Source organism: Camellia sinensis, chromosome 9, assembly GCF_055761805.1.
Source record: "Camellia sinensis isolate YWXY chromosome 9, ASM5576180v1, whole genome shotgun sequence".
Classification (NCBI taxonomy): Eukaryota; Viridiplantae; Streptophyta; class Magnoliopsida; order Ericales; family Theaceae; genus Camellia; species Camellia sinensis.
In genome coordinates this window covers 25,009,519-25,029,026 of record NC_138969.1, presented here as the reverse complement: position 1 = coordinate 25,029,026, position 19,508 = coordinate 25,009,519, and the positions used below count along the sequence as shown (strand labels likewise).

Below are 19,508 nucleotides of genomic sequence, written 5' to 3'. Positions count from 1 at the left end.
ACACACGTGGTGGGTGGTGATTGGAGGAGGAGAAAAAAAAGAAAAAGAAAAAGAAAAAGTGACCAATCAAGAAAGAAAGGGGGTCAAAAGGGAGTGGGGGAAAGGAAGTCCCAATCTTTATTATTTATTATGTAGTTACAATTTACAAAAGGTCTAATTAATTTTTTTTCATAAAAAATATATTTAATAAATATCATAAAACAAATAATTCGGATCATTGCATGTTTCGACATTTCATATGTAGTCCAAAAATAAAGTTGAGCCGTTAAAATCATGTTGTTGTTGATGTGTCGGGTGGTTAAAGCCACAACAAAGGAACAATTATTTATAGTCACATGTGATTGTGTATAATGAACAAATTTGAATTGAAAGACTACATGTAGACAAATAGATGGTTCAAATCTATAAGCCATCATTTTAAATGATTTATTAAATTTGTTATATAAGTGTGAGATATATATATATATATATATATAGATTTGTGCGGGATTCACACACATATAAAAGATTTAATAAAAGTTTTATAAATTATTTGAGATTTATAGTATTTTCTGATCTATAATACATACATAAATTACCGGTTCAAATTTATTTGTGGCAGGATCATGAAATAATTTTTGGAAAATTCTGTGTTATGTAATACAATATAATAATATAAAAGTGGTAAATAAAAACGTGTGATAAGGAGAATTTAAAAAGATAAAAAGTAAAATAATCTTTCGTTTGGCATGTCAGGCTTTTTGAATTTTTGGTTATTTTAATCATAAAAAGATAAAATAAGTTTTTTAATCCAATAAAACAAAATATTACATTCAAACCATAATCATTTTATTTTTTCTCTCAGAAAAGTAAAAAAAACCAAAAAATCAATTCCAAACGAGATTTTTTAACCCCAGGTTAAAATAGTTAAAAAGTTAAAAAGTCAAACAGTCAATTCATATCCCAAACGATCCCTAAATAATTTTTAAAATATGAAGGTATAAGATTTATTTGTATAATCTAATGCATAAGTTACTTGTACCTCTATCTTTTTAAAATTATTTTTCTACTCTACTTTTTTGATATTCTCCCTATAAATTAACTTATCTACTAATATAGAAAAAAAAATGTTGAAAAATCTAATTTAACAAATGTCTAAGGTATTAAGTCCAGTGAATGTTTTTTGTTAGCGAGAGGTCTATCTTTTGTAAAATAGTTTAATGAGAAGTCCCTTTATTATTTTAAAAGATATTTTATTTTCAATTTTCCTCATTATCTATTTGTTGATTTTTTTTTAGCTATATGTTCAAAAAAAATTATCTATTTAATTTTTTAACTATCTGTTCAAATATTTTTTTATCTATTTAAATTTTTCTCTTATATGTTTCAATTTATATTTATCTGTCCAATTTTTTAATTATTTGTTTTATCATCACCAACGCGAGCTCCACCACCAATAGCTTGTTCCCAAAAAAAAGAAAAAAGAAAAACAACAACAACAATAACAACACAGATATACAAAAAAAAAAAATCAAATGTATCCAAATATGGATTGAACAATTTCAAAACCAAAAAGCAAAAAACAAATAAACAGATCAAATGTATATACATACAATGTAATATATATATATATATATATATATGAACTTCATATTTTGCAATGAAGAAATAGACTAATTAGAACAGTAAGTTCTACAATTGTTTTTGTGTTCTTATATATAAATGGACCAAAACCTCATCCATGTCCATTGTAACTGTGACTCTTATTTTAATATCGATTATAGCCCATCATTTAGGACCCAGTACGTAACTCAAATACTAAAGCCCAGCATTGTTGAAGCCCTACGTAGCAATAAGAACCAATGACATCAAGACATATGGCAAGAGAAGAGCAAGCCACATAAGCAGACAAAGATCTGCAAAGTTATTGCCATTGCACATCGCCATTGATGAAGCCCCTTACAGCATTTATTGCGATAACCCCTCTCCGTTGGGACAGAACGCCTTCACCATGAACAAGGTAAGCTAGAGTGTAGACTTTCGGCCAAGGTGACAGGTCGGAAGGGACAACGAAATGATTACCAGAGGATATAAGCAGACGTCGAAGACAAGAAAAAAGTTAAGCTTTCTAACTCCAATCTATCTCTACATTCCACGTCCCTCTCTCTCTAACTTGCTCGTCGGAGGGTTCGCTGGGGGACTCCCCATTCCCCGTTGAACTCTTGTACAGGTTCCTCTGTGGGCTTGGTCACTCGGACACCGGTTTGGGAAGCGTGGATCAGTTCAACCCGTTCCGTTTGGAACCCGGTGAATCATCAATTGGCGCCGTTTGTGGGAAAGTTTTTCTTCCGCGCGCCAGTTGTTCTCATTGTTGCCGGAGACCCTTTCCCCATAACCTCCTCCTACCACCTGTGAAGGTGGATGGTCATAACTAGATCTATGGCTTCTCACCTCAATATTGCCGATCATCAAGCCGACCCTCCCAATCCAAACAACCCACCACAGTATTTCACCGAGCTCACCAATAGCATTAACCGCCTGGCCGAGCAAAACCAAGCCCTGATTAATGTTCTACTCCAAAGAAACCTCCCTATGCCTCCTCCACTACCTCCAGATATCCCACCCAACCAAGAGCGAGCCCTGAGCCATACTATCCAGCAGCCTAATCCACCCAACTTGGAGGGCTTGCAACCCCCTCCCCCAGGTATAAACCTACCACCCCGGGGCCCGCATCCATCGATCCCGACACCAATCCCTGAAGGAGAGGCCAGCAGCGTCCAGCCCCCGTTGCCTTCCGGTGCTGATAACATTCCTCTCTAGGACGCAGAACTTAGAGCCATGAAGCTCCAACTCCAAGCGGTCATGCAGAACATACAGCATAAACCATCTATCACAGCCAACTCCCCATTTGTTGCCTCCATCAGGGACAAACCTCTACCTCCTAAGTTCAAAATGCCCACAATCGACTCTTTTGACGGTACAACGGACCCAGTTGATCACTTGGAGACCTACAGAACCCTCATGATCCTCTATGCATTCCCCGATGAAATCATGTGTCGGGCTTTCCCCGTGACATTCAAGGGGTCGGCTCGACTCTGGTTTAGTCAACTGTCAGCAGACTCTATCTCCACTTTCTAGCACCTCAGTGACTCCTTTCTCAGCCATTTCATTGGAGCCCAGCACCAGCGGCATCCGGCAACCCAGCTCCTCAACATCTGTCAGACTGAGGGGGAGTCGCTGCGTAACTTTGTCACCCGCTTCAACACCGAAGCCCTGCAGGTGGCGGAAAACGATGACAAGGTCATCCTTACGGCATTCATGGCCGGCCTATGATCATCTAATTTCCTTTTCTCCCTCTCAAAAAACCCCCCGACCTCCATGGCAACCCTTCTTTCCAAAGCCCAAAAATAAATGAATGCAGAAGATTCCCTAGCTACTCGCCAGGACCCTACAGCCAAAAACCCGACCCCCAGAAAGAAGAGAAAGGACTCAGAAACCAGAAACACCCAGTACAATAACCAAACACCTCAGTATACCGACCGACCCCCCAGAGCCTACCGGTCAGCACCAGCCCGACCGCCCGGCCGGTTCGAACGATACACACCCCTTAATTTCCCCATGTAACAAGTCCTCAATCAGATCCAACGAGACTACCCCCTAAAATGGCCCCAACCATCACGGTCTCCTTCCAATTGGCGAGACCAGTCCAAATATTACCGTTTTCACCAAGACCACGGTCATAATACTGAGGAGTGTGTTAACCTCAAAGATCAGGTCGAGGGCTTGATACGTCAGGGACATCTCAGTCGGTTCACGAACACCCGCTCTCAATAAAGGCAAAGGACCGAACCCATCAGAAATAACCGCCGGCGCACTCCTCCCCGGCAACTAACCCAACCTAACCCTGGCCATGATCGCCCTCCACAGCAACCCCAAGCACAAGGTAACCCCTCTCCCCCTGTCGGAGAAATCAGAGTCATAGCTGGCGGGCTTGCTTGTGGAGGTCCATCCCGCTCGGCTCAGCGGGCAGAACTCAGAAAGATAAGATAGGGCTCAAACAAAGAAGTTGTCACATTAGACCGCCCTCCCAAACAGCCCAAGCAGTGGATAGAGCCTATCACCTTTACGGAAGCCGACTGCACAGGCATCCGTTACCCCCATGACGACCCCCTCGTCATTTCTGCCCTCCTCTCCAATTACAAAGTTAGACGGGTCCTCGTCGACAATGGCAGTTCTTCAGACATCATCTTCCTAAATGCCTTCCGCCAACTCAAGATCGGGGAAGAAAGTCTGTCTCCCCTCTAAACCCCGTTGGTCGGTTTCACTGGAGACCAGGTGACCTCCATCGGCTCCATCGATCTTCCCATCACCATCGGAGAATACCCATGGCAGACCACCAAGTTACTTACTTTCCTGGTCGTCGACTGTCCCTCTGCCTACAACATCATCCTCGGCCGCAACGCCCTAAATGCCTTCCAAGCTATTACATCCACTTTCCATCTTGCCGTCAAGTTTCCCACCAATCTTGGGGTCAGCACGGTCAGGGGAGAGCAAACTGTGGCCAGGGAATGTTATGTTGCCTCACTTAAAGAGGTCAAGCTCAAGGAGGCCATGATCATTGAAGGACTCGACGTCAGAGTCGAGGACGAGCTGGTTAGGGGGGAACTAGTTGAGGAGCTTGTCGAGATCCTCATTGATCCCACCAACCAGGCAAAAACTGCCAAGATCGGCAGCCAACTATTCTCCCAGGCTAAGGCCGACCTCACCACCCTCCTGATTGAGTACAACGACGTATTTGCCTAGACTCACTCCGACATGCCAGGTATTGACCCCTCCTTCATCACCCACTGTCTCAGCATTGAGCCCCATTTCTGACCCATCCGCCAGAAGCAGCGCATCTTTCACCCGAAGCGCAATAACCTTATTGCTTCTGAAGTAGATAAGTTCTTTGAGGCACAGTTTATCACAAATGTGGACTACCCCAAATGGCTGTCGAATGTGGTTCTAGTTCGTAAAAATAATGGTAAATGGCGACTCTGTGTCGACTACTCCGACCTCAACCGAGCTTGCCCTAAAGACAGCTGTCCTCTTCCTCGCATAGATCTGCTGGTTGACGCCACGGCCGGCCATCAAATGCTTAGTTTCACGGATGCCTTCTCTGGATACAACCAAATTTTGACGCACCCGTCTGACTAGGAACACACCTCCTTCATCACCGACTGAGGCACCTACCATTACCGTGTGATGCCACTTAGGTTGAAAAGTGCTAGAGCCACTTACCAACGGTTAGTCAATGCCGTCTTTCATCACCAGATAGGCCGGAACATGGAAGTATATGTCGACGACATGCTAGTCAAAAGCAAGCTCTTCACTGATCATCTGGCCGACCTGGGAGAGACCTTCACCACCCTATGAAAGCATTAAATGAAGCTCAATCCGGAAAAATGCGCATTCGGCGTAGAATTTGAAAAGTTCTTGGGTTTCATGGTCAGTCAGTGGGGCATCGAAGCTAACCCCGAAAAGATCAAGGCCTTAATTGAAATGCAGTCACCCAGAACGGTTAAGGAGGTTCAGAGGCTTACTAGCCGAGTTGCCGCCCTCAACTGCTTCATTTCCCGCGCAACGGACAAGTGCCTCAATTTTTTCAAAGTTCTTCGGCAAACTTTTGAGTAGACAGCAGAGTCCGAAGAGGCCTTTCAGCAGTTGAAACAGTGCATGGCCAACCTCTCCTACTTTCTCAGGTAATCACGGGCAAAACTCTCTTCCTTTATTTAGCCGTGTCAAATACCGCAGTCAGTGCAACACTCATCAGGGAAGACAGCTCTGTCCAACGACCGGTCTACTACATCAGTCGGCCTCTCAGAGGCGCGGAACAAAATTACCTATTGTTAGAAAAAATGTCCTTGGCTTTGGTCACCGCCTTCAGATGACTCCGTCCTTACTTCCAAGCCCATTCCATAGTGGTCTTCACTGACCAACCATTGAAGAAGTTAATGTAATAACCAGAGCTTTCCGGCAGACTTATGCAATGGTCGGTCGAACTCAACCAATTTGACATCTCCTACCGGCCTCGAACGGCGATTAAAGGGCAGGCTGTTGCCGATTTCATCCTGGAATTCACTAATCCCACTCCAACCACAGCTCCTCCACACCCGCCACCCCCCACCGAGCTAGAAGACCGCCACTCTTGGACCCTCAACGTCGACGGATCGTCTCACAAAGAAGGCAGTGGGGCTGGTCTCATCCTCACCGCCCCTGAGGGTGGTTATTTCAAATGTGCACTCCGCTTCTTGTTCAACGTAAGCAATAATGAGGCTGAATATGAAGCATTGCTTGCAGGTCTTCGCCTTGTCAGAGACATTGGTGTCAGCCACATCCAAGTGTTCAGCGATTCCCTGCTCATTGTCGGACAAATCACCGGGGAATTCGATGCCAAGGAAGACACAATGCGGGCCTATAGGGATATCGCACTCCCTCTTGCTCGCCTCTTCAATAATTTCCACATCAAACACATCTCTCGGACAGAAAACTCCAAAGCAGATGAAATGGCTCAGTTAGCTTCAGCAAACCAGTTAGACCTCAGCCACGGTGTCCGCCTCGAGTACCTGGCCCACCCTGCCATTTCCCTAACTCAGCAGCAAGTTTACTTCCTCCAAAATGAACCTATTCCATGGGCGGTCAACATCTTTCTATTTCTGACAATGGAGGAATTACCAGTCGACAAACAGCAGGCCACCAAAGTCAGGGCTCGGTCGTCCAACTACATTCTTGTCAGCGACCTCTTGTACAAACGCGGTTTTTCACGCCCATACCTGCGATGCCTCAATCCTGCTCAAGAAACCTACGTGATGAGGGAAGTCCATAAAGGTATCTGTGGTAATCATTCGGGCGCCCGAGCCCTAGCCCACAAAATACTTCGCACTGGTTATTTCTGGCATACTCTCAATCAAGATGCGATAGACTTCGTGCTCAAATGTGATAAGTGCCAACGTTTTGCCAACATCCCCCATGCTCCTTCTACAGAATTGATCACACTTTACAGTCCCTACCCATTCGCCAAATGGGGGATCGACCTAGTTAGCCCATTGTCTACTGGCTGAAGCCAAACCAAATTCGCCATTGTCGCCATTGATTACTTCATTAAATGGGTGGAGGCAGAACCCCTTGTCACAATTACCAAGCGGAACACAACCAGATTCATCTGGCATTCGATCGTATGCAGATTTGGCATCCCTCAAGCAATCATCTCCGACAACGGCAAACAATTCGACAATGCCAAGTTCAAGAAATTTTGTGCAGAACTTTAAATCTAGCCATGTTTCTCTTCTCCAGGTCATCCCCAAGCCAATGGCCAAGTTGAGGTTACCAACCGTTCTCTTCTCAAGATCATCAAAACTAAGTTGGAAGTCGCTAAGGGACTCTGGGCTGAGGAATTACCGAATGTACTCTGGGCCTATCACACTACCGCTTGAACCCCCACTGGGGAGACCCCATTTTGCTTAACATACGGCGTTGAGGCGGTCATCCCAGTGGAAATCAGTCTGCCTACCCCAAGAATTCTACATCCGAATCCAAGACTGATTGAGGAGCTACGCCGGGTAGACCTAGACCTAATTGAAGAGCGCCGAGAAATCACTGCTGTCAGACAGGCCTCATACGCAAAGTTTGACCGAGGGAATTCGCCGTGGGGGACCTTGTTTTACGCGAAGTAACCCTTACCATCAAAAATCCGGCTGAGGGCAAATTGGCAGCCAAGTGGGAAGGACCTTACATTGTCAAAGCCAGATCTCGTACGGGCACTTACCAACTTCAGGACATGGAAGGCCGAGACCTCTCCCAACCGTGGAACGCCGAACACTTGAAGCGTTATTTTCAATAAATCCCTATTTTTGTATTGATCAGTTATTGTATTTTCTTTTTTGGCAATCTATACCCTTGAATGTTCTTCTTCTTTTCTCACATGCTGTAAATTTCTGATCAAATGGGCTACACTTTACACGACAACAATCTTATATCTCAATTATCTGTGTGGTACCTCAATAACGTTTTGATTGCAGCACTCAGTTACAAGCCTCAGCCAGACTGAGCATGAAGAGCTCAGCCAGACTGAGTCACTTAAAGCCTCAGCCAGACTGAGCATGACAAGCTTCAGCCAGATTGAACATGAATAGCTCAGCCAAACTGAGTCACTTAAAGCCTCAGCCAGACTGAGCACGACAAGTCTCAGCCAGACTGAACATGAAGAGCTCAGCCAGACTGAGTCTCTTAAAGCCTCAGCCAGACTAAGCATGAAAGGCTCAGCCAGCCTGAGTCACTTAAAGCCTCAGCCAGACTGAGCATGAAGAGCTTAGCCAGACTGAGTCACTTAAAGCCTCAGCCAGACTGAGCATGAAGAGCTTAGCCAGACTGAGTCACTTAAAGCCTCAGTCACACTGAGCATGAAGAGCTCAGCCAGATTGAGTTACTTGAAGAGACAGCCCGACCGAGTTAATTATGGCTCAACCCGAATTGAGCACAAATGAAGCGCTCGGCCAAGGCCATTCTTGCAACTTCATGATTGTGGCATAGTTGCCATACTTAGTCAAATTCCAGTTTAACGTTTTCCAAGTCAGACTGGCTCCTCGCTGGGTCGTGATTCATAACTTCACGTTTTTAACATTCTTACATTTTAAACTTCACTTTGCATTGAGGTTTTCCTATATTTTAAACTTCACTCTGCGTTGAGGTTTTCTTACATTTTAAACTCCACTCTGCATTGAGGTTTTCCTACATTTTAAACTTCACTCTGCGTTGAGGTTTCCTTACATTTTAAACTTCACAATAATTTATACACAAGCCCTGTGTAAGTCACCACTTTCATTATTTGCAGATCCTTAAACAATACAGACAATAGTATAAAAACAAAAACACAACTCATAATTTTATTCATTCACAAACTTATACATAAGTTTATTACAGAAATTCCAAAAAAAAAAAAAAAAAACCAAAACTCTGAGTACAAATTTTGTTCACACAAATCATTCCTCTTCACTTGAGACGAGGTCTTCTTCTTCAACACCCTCATCTAAGGGGGTCTGGGCCACGTCGTCTTCGTCAATCTTTACACTGCTGAAGTCCAAGTTTGGGAACAACTCTTCTGTTTTGCGTTGAAACATCTTCCAGCCGCTGTCCCAGAACTCAGGCATCTCGTGTTTGTAGAAATCCGACCGCTAGAAGCTTTGGATCACTTCTTTTTCACTCCTACTCCCAGCGGTCGCCCCCGACGAGCCAGCCCCCCCAGATCCCTCTCTCGCCAAGTTGTTGGCGATCGCGGCATCGACAGCCATCTGAAAGTCAGCAGACCTCTTGAACTGCTCTACTGCTGTGACGCATAAGTCAGAGTATGCTGCCCTTTCAGAGGCTGCCTTGGTCCTTTCTTCCTCCAACTCCTTCTCTGAACCCGCTTTCTCTACCGCTGTCCTGGCGCACTCGTCTGCCAGATCCTTCTCCAACCCCGCGATCTTCAGATCTGCTTATTCCTTTTCTTTGATCGATTGAGCGCGCAGATCCTCGTTACAAGTCATCGCCTCATCCCACCGTTCGTTGGCGATGGTGCAGGCTTTCTGGGCCTCTTCCAGCTTTTTCTGCTCGCCAACCAGCTGGAACTCGAGCGACACTACCTTGCGGCATTCGTCCTCCAACTCTAACTTGGCAGCGAGCAGCTCAATATGGGCACGATCGGCAACATTGCCCTGCACCACCACCAACACCTCTATCTTCTTGGCTTTCTAAGCCTATTCCAACCCCCTAGCACACACACTTCGCGCGACCCTACGCCACCATGCAGTCTCCCCCTTTAAGCTTTTAAGTTGAGCCTCCATCCCCTCCAATTTCGCCTTCAGTTGCCTCACTTCGCCTTTTGCAGCCGCCGCCTTGTTCAGAAGGGCCCCTACTAGGGCGGTCGCTTCCATTTGGGCAGAACACAACCCCCTTAGCAGCTTAGCCTCAGTGAAACTGGCCATCGAGCGCACGGCTGCATTCTCCACTACTCCTAGGAGGCGATCTGCAGTGTTTCTGGCCTCTATTCCTTCTCCTTCCAGCCGCCCAGACACTGCAGGGGCATGGTAAAAAGCGGTCTTCGGCCTAGCCCTCTTTTCTTTTTCTTGGGGCGCAGGACCCCCCTTGGGCTGCTGCTCCACCCCCTCCAAGGGGCCAGTCTCCCCACCCTCCACTTGTCTTTCAGGGACAGTCGCACTACCCTCCCTCTCCTTCGCCCCCTCTTCCTGCCCCACATCAGAGGTCTCTTCTGGCACCACCCTCTTAGTTCTCTTCAGGGCTGGCCCCTCTTCCTTCTCCCTTACCCTTCTCTTCTTCTTCACCACAGCCTCCACCTCCTTGTATCCCTTTCCTTCAAAAGACCAATTGGGGGCGGTCGCGGCTCAAATTCACCCAAGTCCTTTTCCTCCAGCGGTTTGGGGCGTGGTCGGATCCTCTCCCTCGCGATCGACTTCGGCGGCCGGTCTGCCTGTGACTCTTTGAATTTACTGGCCTTGGCAAGAATGGTCCTATCCTCCGCCTCTTGCGCCTTCCTTCTCGCCTCTAATTCTGCCGGTTCCAGGTCTCTACCGGTCGACTGAGGGCCCAACCTTGCGGCAAACAAGGCTGACGGCTGAACGAGCTCGTCCCATTTGACGCCCTCCTTCTCCTTCCATGCCTTCACCCTCTTCACCCTCTCCTTACTGCTGCCCCCAGCTTTGGCTTCACAGACTTGGTGGGCATTCTCTACACCGTGCGCACTCCAACTCCTCCGTTTGCAGACACGTAGAACCACCGCGGCCTCCACCCCTTTATTGATGACGGTAACCCCGCCACCAGGCCCTTCCCTGCCGTTGCTTGCAAAGTGACCCAAGTTTCTTGCTGTCCCGAGGCCTTGTAGCATGCAAAAAACTCGTCCATCGTCATAGCCGTCCCCTCATTCGCCCTCGGCCACGCGCTTACACAGGCCAGTACAATCTTCCACACATTGGGCATTAGTTGACCCGGCGCCACTTCCAAACGGTTTAGGACATCCACTACCACCTACAGAAGCGGCAACCTCAACCCTCCTTTCAACGCCTCCTCGTAGAGGACAAACTTCCCCGGTCGGGCGTCGGATGACCTCTCCTTCGTTGTCAGCAGCTTCAACTCTATTTTTGCAGGAATCTGGTATTTCTCACGTATACCCACCAATTCCTCCGCAGTAACGATCGACTTGTCGGGCTTCGTATGCCAGTGATCTGGCTCAACCTGCCTGATTGGTTGCGCAGCCGCTATCATTGTAGACAAACGAGGTCGCCCCATTGGCTCCCCCTCGCTTCCCACTCGCCTCTCCGTCCGGTATTGTTCTGCCAAATCCACCGCATCGTCGTCGCCCGATGGATCAACCCTCGCGGTTGTTGCTTCTTCTTGGGCCATAACTCTTGTGTGTCTGCGAATAGCTTCAGATGCTGGTGCAAGATAGTCCACAAAATGTTGCAAAGGGGTATCACTTGACACAAAGGAGTTTACACTTGGAATATTTTGGTTATTTGCAAAGAGATACGTAAAACGGATAATACCAAAAGCCCAAGGTTTGCCTATATTCTAAGGGTCACAATTAAATTTCGCCAGTTTGAAAATTTTCAAAAATCTGCCAAAACTGTCTCTTCAACACCCTATATTGACCTATCGTTTCATTTCTTGCTCAACGCCTAGCCTTCCCCATCATGGGATTTCGCTACGTATACGCCCATGATCCACTGCCCCTTTCCCCTATCTTGTCTTTTCCACTTCAAATCATTACGTACCCTGCCACCCCTCGAGCCCTGCCCACCGCCACTTGGTTACCCTTTGCGGTCGGCCTTCTTCATAGTCGGTCCCTCCACTCGGTCACCCATCGCGGTCGGTCCTCCTCATGGTCGGCCCCACTACTCGGTCACCCTTCGCAGTCGACCCTCCTCATGGTCGGCCCCTCCACTCGGTCACCCTTTGCGGTCGGCCCTCCTCATGGTCGGTCCCTTCACTCGGTCACCCGTCGCGGTCGGCCCTCCTCATGGTCGGCCCCACCACTCGGCCACCTTTAGCAGTCGGCCCTCCTCAAGGTCGGCCCTTCCACTCGGTCACCCTTCGCGGTCGGCCCTCCTCATGGTCGGCCCCTCCACTCGGCCACCCTTTGCGGTCGACCCTCCTCATGGTCGGTCCCTCCACTCGACCACCCTTCGCGGTCGGCCCTCCTTATAGTCGGTCAACCCTCTCGGTCGGCCTTCATCTTGCCGGTCTCTCATAACCCTCATTTTCTTCATTATTCCCTTCGTTGGACTAAAGCTGTACTTGGAAATGGGGGACTACTGACATGGGTAAACCCATAAAGATTATAGCCCACCATTTAGGGCTTAGTACGTAACTCAAATACTAAAACCCAGCATTGCTGAAGCCCTACGTAGCAATAAGAACCAATGACATCAAGACACATGGCAAGAGAAGGGCAAGCCACATAAGCAGACAAAGATCTTCAAAGTTATTGCCACTGCACATCGCTATTAATGAAGCCCCTTACAACATTTATTGCGATAACACCTCTCCGTCGGGACAGAACGCCTTCACTATGAACAAGGTAAGCTAAAGCATAGACTTTCGGCCAAGGTGACAGGTCGGAAGGGACAACGAAATGATTACCAGAGGATATAAGCAGACGTCGAAGATAAGAAAAATGTTAAACTTTCTAACTCCAATCTATCTCTACATTCCACCTCCTTCTCTCTCTAACTTGCTCGTCGGAGGGTTCGCTGGGGGACTCCTCGTTCCCCGTTGAACTCTTGTGCAGGTTCCTCTGTGGGCTTGGTCACTTGAACACCGGTTTGAGAAGCGTGGACCAGTCTGACCCGTTTCGTCTGGAACCCGATGAATCATCAGTTTTTTTTTTATAAAAAAATAGATACTTAAAATTACGTTTTGCCATTTATTTATTTTTAATGCAAATGTGATTTTATTATATAATTACAATTTACAAAAGGTCTAATTAAATTTTTTTTCATAAAAAATATATTTAATAAATATCATAATATAAATAATTCGGATCATTGCATGTTTCGACATTTCATATGTGGTCCAAAAATAAAGTTGAGCCGTTAAAATCATGTTGTTGTCGATGTGTCGGGTGGTTAAAGCCACAACAAAGGAACAATTATTTATGTGATTGTGACACAATCGTATGATGAACAAATTTGAATTGAAAGACTACATATAGACAAATAGATGGTTCAAATCTAGAAGCCATGATCTTAAATGATTTATTAAATTTTTTATATAAATGTGAAATTTATATATATATATAGGAAAATGTTTCGTAGCTCAAATTTTGTGGCTCAAAATTGGCTCAAATGGTCAAAACGACGTCGTTTTGGCCATTTTTATGTTGTTCTGTACTCAAAACGACGTCGTTTTGGCCATTTGAGCCACTTTTGAGCCACAAAATTTGAGCTACGTAGCATTGTCGATATATATATATATGGATTTGTGTGGGATTCACACACATATAAAAGGTTTAGTAAAAAATTTTATAAATTATTTAAGATTTATAACATTTTTTGATCTATAATACATACATAAATTACCGGTTCAAATTTATTTGTGGCAGGATCATGAAATAATTTTTGAAAAATTCTGTGTTATGCAATACAATATAATAATATAAAAGTGGTAAATAAAAACTTGTGATAAGAAGAATTTAAAAAGATAAAAAGTAAAATAATCGTCTATTTGGCATGACAGGCTTTTTGAATTTTTGGTTATTTTAGTCACAAAAAGACAAAATAAACTTTTTAAACCAATAAAACAAAATATTACATTCAAACCATAATCATTTCATTTTTTCTCTCAGAAAAGTCAAAAAAACCAAAAATTCAATCCCAAACGAGATTTTTTAGCCCAGATTAAAATAGTTAAAAAGTCAAACAGCCAACTCATATCCCAAACGAACCCTAAATAATTTTTTAAAATATGAAGGTATAAGATTTATTTGTATAATCTAATGCATAAGTTACTTGTACCTTTAGCTTTTTAAAATTATTTTTCTACTCTACTTTTTTGATATTCTCCCTATAAATTAACTTATCTACTAATATAAAAAAAAAAAAAAAATGTTGAAAAATCTAATTTAACAAATGTCTAAGGTATTAAGTCCAGTGAATGTTTTTTGTTGGTGAGAGGTCTCTCTTTTGTAAAATAGTTTAATGAGAAGTCTTTTTATTATTTTAAAGGACATTTTATTTTCAATTTTATTCATTATCTAGTTGTTGATTTTTTTTTTAGCTATATGTTCAAAAAAAATTATCTATTTTAACTATCTGTTCAAATAATTTTTTATCTATTTAAATTTTTTTCTTATATGTTTCAATTTATATTTATCTGTCCAATTTTTTATCTGTTCAATTTTTTAATTATCTGTTTCATCATCACCAGCGCCAGCTCCACCACCAATAGCTTGTTCCCAAAAAAAAAAAAGAAGAAAAAAAAAAAAAAAAAAACAACAACAACACAGATATACAAAAAAAACATCAAATATATCCAAATATGGATTGAACAATTTCAAAACCAAAGAGCAAAAAAAAAAAAAAAAAAAAAAAAAAAAACAGATCAAATGTATATACATACAATGTAATATATGTATATATATATGAACTTCATATTTGGCAATGAGAGAAATAGACTAATTAGAACAGTAAGTTCTACAATTGTTTTTGTGTTCTTATATATAAATGGACCAATACCTCATCCATGTCCATTGTAACTGACTCTTATTTTAATATCGATCATCACCCCATCTTTATCCAATGCCAATCACTATCTTTTACTAAAACTTACCAACTCGAACAACAACAACAGATTCAAGATCGGAGATCGAAGCAAGTACCAAATCAGAGATAGCAAATCTATTTCAGATCTAAGATTGTCGGTGGTTGAGACAGTGATGGTGTTGTTGGAGGGAAAGGACGGTAGTGGTAGTGTTAGAGATGAAGAGATAAAGAGAAGAGAGCGGTGATTGAGACGATGACGATAGTATCGGGACGGTGGTGGTGGTGGTGTCGAAAATAAAGAGAGAGAGAGAGAGAGAGAGAGAGAGAGAAAAGTAAGAGTATCTCCAACATTTACTATTTTTTTTTCCATTAAATTTGAATTTGAGTAAAAACTTCATCTGATATTGCTCATTTTAACGAAAAATTTTGAATTTTCATCAAAGCACCAGTCAACCGGGCGGGTGTTCGGTCGGTCGACTAGTTTGGTGTAAATTGATCACAACCTGCAAAACAATTTTGCAAGGAAGAGATTGTCCGGGAGGATATCTGGGCCAATGGTCATCTACAAATTTGATGAATTGCCCCAAGCATCTTTAATTTGATGAAAATTTTAAGATATCTTTAATTTGATTTTGGTTTAATGTTATGATTGGAGCACCCAAACTAGACTTGTTTTCCATCAAATTTAAATTTAATGAAAGAAAAGAGTAAGTGTTGGAGACTCTCTGGGTGTATTTGTTTTGAAGGATTAGGGTGTGGGATTGGACTATTAGGGTGTGTTTGATTGGGGGGATTAGGAGGGGGGACTATCCACTATTTGGATTGTAATCCAAATAGTGCACCTTATCCGTCGTTTGATTTTTTTTTAGTCCGGCGGACTCCATGTCCGGCCGGACTCCATGTCCCCCATATGGGGGACTATCCTGTCCTGGGGGGGGGTGGGACAGAAAGTGGGGGACTAATCACTGTTTGGATTATGTGCGAAAATGACCATTTTGACCCTCTACTATTTAATTATGTATTATATTTAATAAAATTCAATAAAATTTAAATGTCTCAATTTAAAAATAAAATAATTTTATTTAACTTTTTATTAATGTTTTATTTATTTAATTTTTTTAAATAATTTTTTATAGATATTTTATTGATGTTTTATTTTAAAATTTTGTTTATGTTTTATTTAATTTCATTGTTTAAATTTAATAGATGTTTTATTTAAACAATTAAATGTTTAATTTCAACAATAAATAATTTCATTTATTTAAATTATGTTTTATTTAAACATTTAAACATTTGTACATCAACATGTTTATTAAATTATTTCAACATCTGTACATCAACATGTATATTTATTTAACATCTATTAAATTATGTTTTAATACGTCAACATTTGATTACATCTACATTTGTTAATTGTTAATTACATCAACATTTGTTAATTGTTTAAACATAATCTATACATCAACATTTATTTAATTGTTAATTGTTAATTGTTTAAACATAATCTGTACATCAAAATAATTTCAATGTTAATTTTTTAAATAAAAATTTAAACATTTAACCATTAGTATGTTTAATTTCAACAATAAATTTTTATTTGTTTAAATAAAAATAATCTATACCAGTCAAATTTTTTTATCAATATTAGTATGTTTAAATATCTTTAAACAAAATTTAACCATTAGTATGTTTAATGTTTACTAAAAATAATTAAAATATTAAAAATATGTTTAATATTGCTATTACTTAGTAAACAATTGAAAAAGGGTAAAATAGTCTTTTGTTCATTTATCCTATCCAGTCCGTCCAACCAAACGTTGGATTCACTGAAAATAGTCCTATCCAGACATCTAATCCCATGAAAAAACAAACACAGGATACATATCCAATCCGACCAAATAGTCCGGGGGATTCACAGTCCCAGGACTCAAGTCCGATGGATTCTAATCCCCCCTTTTCCAGTCCGTCCAATCAAACACACCCTTAGTCCCACCGGATTAATAGTCCATTGTTTGTTTCAAAAGTTTTGCTCCGGACTAATAATTCCCCCGGACTGTTAGTCCCATATTTGTGAGACTATCCTATCCCATGGGGGGGTGGGATAAAAACCATGGGATAACTCATCTCATGGGATTAGACAATGAAATTACATTTTTGCCCTCTAGTATTTAATTATGTATTATATTCAGTAAAATTCAAAAAAATTTAAATGTCTCAATTTAAAAATAAAATAATTTTATTTAATTTTTATTTTTGTTTTATTTATTTAATTTTTTAAAATATTTTTTTATAGATATTTTATTGATGTTTTATTTTAAAATTTTGTTTATATTTTATTTAATTTCATTATTTAAATTTTAATAGATATTTTTATTTTATTTAATTATTTAATTATTATTATTATTTAAAATAAATTTATTTAAAATTTTAATTAAATAATAACATATATTTTTATTTATATTTAATTTTTTAAAAATAAATTTATTTAATTGTGCAAAAAATAAAATAAAATAAATTTTTATTTAATCTAGCTAAAAATAATTAAAATATTAAAACTATGTTTAATATTGCTATTATTTAGTAAATAATTGAAAATTATAAAATAGTCATTTAAGCATTTATCATTTTCCACAATATCCCAAACAAACATTGGATTCACTAAAAATAGTCCAAGCCAGACATCTAATCTCATGACTAAACAAACATAGGATACAAATCTAGTCCAACCAAATAGTCCGGGGACAATGTATCTCTGGACTAATAGTCCGATGGATTACAATCCCCCCTTGTCCAGTCCGTCTAAACAAAGATTTGATTTTCTTTTTCTACTGTATAACCTATATATATATATATATATATACATACATACATACATGTGTAATTTGGTAATTTTATAAGAGTTTGACTTTATAGACAAAATATTTTAGAGTGTGGACCTTTAGGTAAAAAAAAATTTAAATTAAATTTATGAACCGCGTGTCCTAAAAAAAAAAGAAGAAAGAGATTTTCGTAAGTCATAATTTTTGATTTTTTTTTTTATAATTTATTTGAAATCCTTAAATAAGATTATCTCCGCTTCAAATTTAAATCTTTCATTAAATTTACATTTGATAAAATTTTAGTGAAAATAGTGTTCCAACCGTTTCACTAAATTGGTATCAAATGAAAGGAGCCCTATTTTTTTTCATCAAATTAAGGAAGCGTTTAACCTTTCATCGAATCTTGCAAATGATCATTGCTGGACGATCGGTCAGACAATCGGGAGGGCGACTGAATTAGGGAAAATTTGAAGAAAATTTACACTAGGTCGGTCAACTGTCTAAACATCCTTCTAGTCATCCTCTTAGTCGACCACCATTTGATGAAAATTGAAAATTTAAAGTTGGAACGCGTGGTACTAGATAAAACTTTTATCCCGAATCTGTTCTTAAATTTGATGATAAAAAAAAAAAAGAAAAAAAAAAGTAAGCTGGACAAAGTAATTCCACCAATACTTACCCAAAAAAAGTAATTCCACCACTATTTTTCTTAATTATAAATTTTTAGCTCATTTTAGGTATTTGCGCAACAAAAAAATTGTGTAATAACTTATTTAACCAAACATGTCTGAATATTTTTTTACAAATTATTAAAAATGATATCAAACAAATTTACAATTTACTTTAAATTTTTAAGTTAATAATCTAAAATTAGAATAAATTATAAATATACATTTGAAATTTGCTTAAAATATAAATTGCTCGATGTAAGTCTAGAAATTACAAATACCCCATAGTCATAATTTTTTATTTAACAGAAATAACAAAAAAATAAAATTACTAACTACTCTCCTATACAACAACCAAATTGTTTGAATAGTTAATTAAACTATATTATCATTAAAAATTACTAATTGAGTTTATAATTTTTAATAAAATTAATAATTTGTTGTGGGATTAAAAATTTGAAGGGATGAGATAATTTCTAAAATTACAGGGGACAATTTATATTTTACCAAAAAAGATAAATTATAAATACACTCTTAAAGTTTGTTTAAAATATAACTTGCTCCCGTTGTTTTAAAAACTACATCTCGTCACTCATTTTATTAATAAATTATTAAGTCAATTAACAATTTAGATAATTTTATTACTGTATAGAAAAATAATTAGAAATTTTATTTTTTCTATTAATTCTATTAAATAAAAAATTATAACAAAAGAATATTTATAATTTTTAAAATCACATGAATCAACCCATCCGTGTTTTAAGCAAATCTTAAAAACTGTATTTGTATTTGGGTAAATTATCAATAGGTTCTAATAGTTGGATTTAATTTTTATCAAGTCTTATTAAAAATAAGTTATAAAAAATCATCGCTACAAATAATTTTTTGTGATGATTTTTACATGTCGTTAAAAAAGCCAATTAGTAACTTTTTTTGGTCATGATTTTTATACATTGTTTCTAAAATTTATAATTAATGATATTTTTCTGTGACAAAATTTTTAAATTATTATGAAAAGTTGAAATTGGTGATTTTTTATGACACTTTTTTTAAAATTATCGCTAAAATTTATAATTAGTAACATTTTTTTATAATAAAATTTTTAAACTATTGCTAAAAATTAATAAGTGATGACTTTTTTTTAATAATATTTAATAAAAAATATTATTATTATTAATTAAATAATAAATCAACCTATTATAAACTACATATAAATTATTTTTGATATTTTACACAAAAAAGAAAAAAAA

General features: G+C 39.6%; 1 protein-coding gene across 1 annotated transcript; it reads left to right on the top strand.

The window, feature by feature from the left end:
• Positions 1-6,425: 6,425 nt before the first annotated feature.
• On the top strand, positions 6,426-8,065 carry LOC145799303 (uncharacterized). The gene is made up of 2 exons (XM_082888853.1): positions 6,426-6,846; positions 8,037-8,065. The coding sequence occupies exons 1-2, from the start codon at positions 6,426-6,428 to the stop codon at positions 8,063-8,065; spliced, it is 450 nt and encodes a 149-aa protein (XP_082744979.1).
• Positions 8,066-19,508: the final 11,443 nt, after the last annotated feature.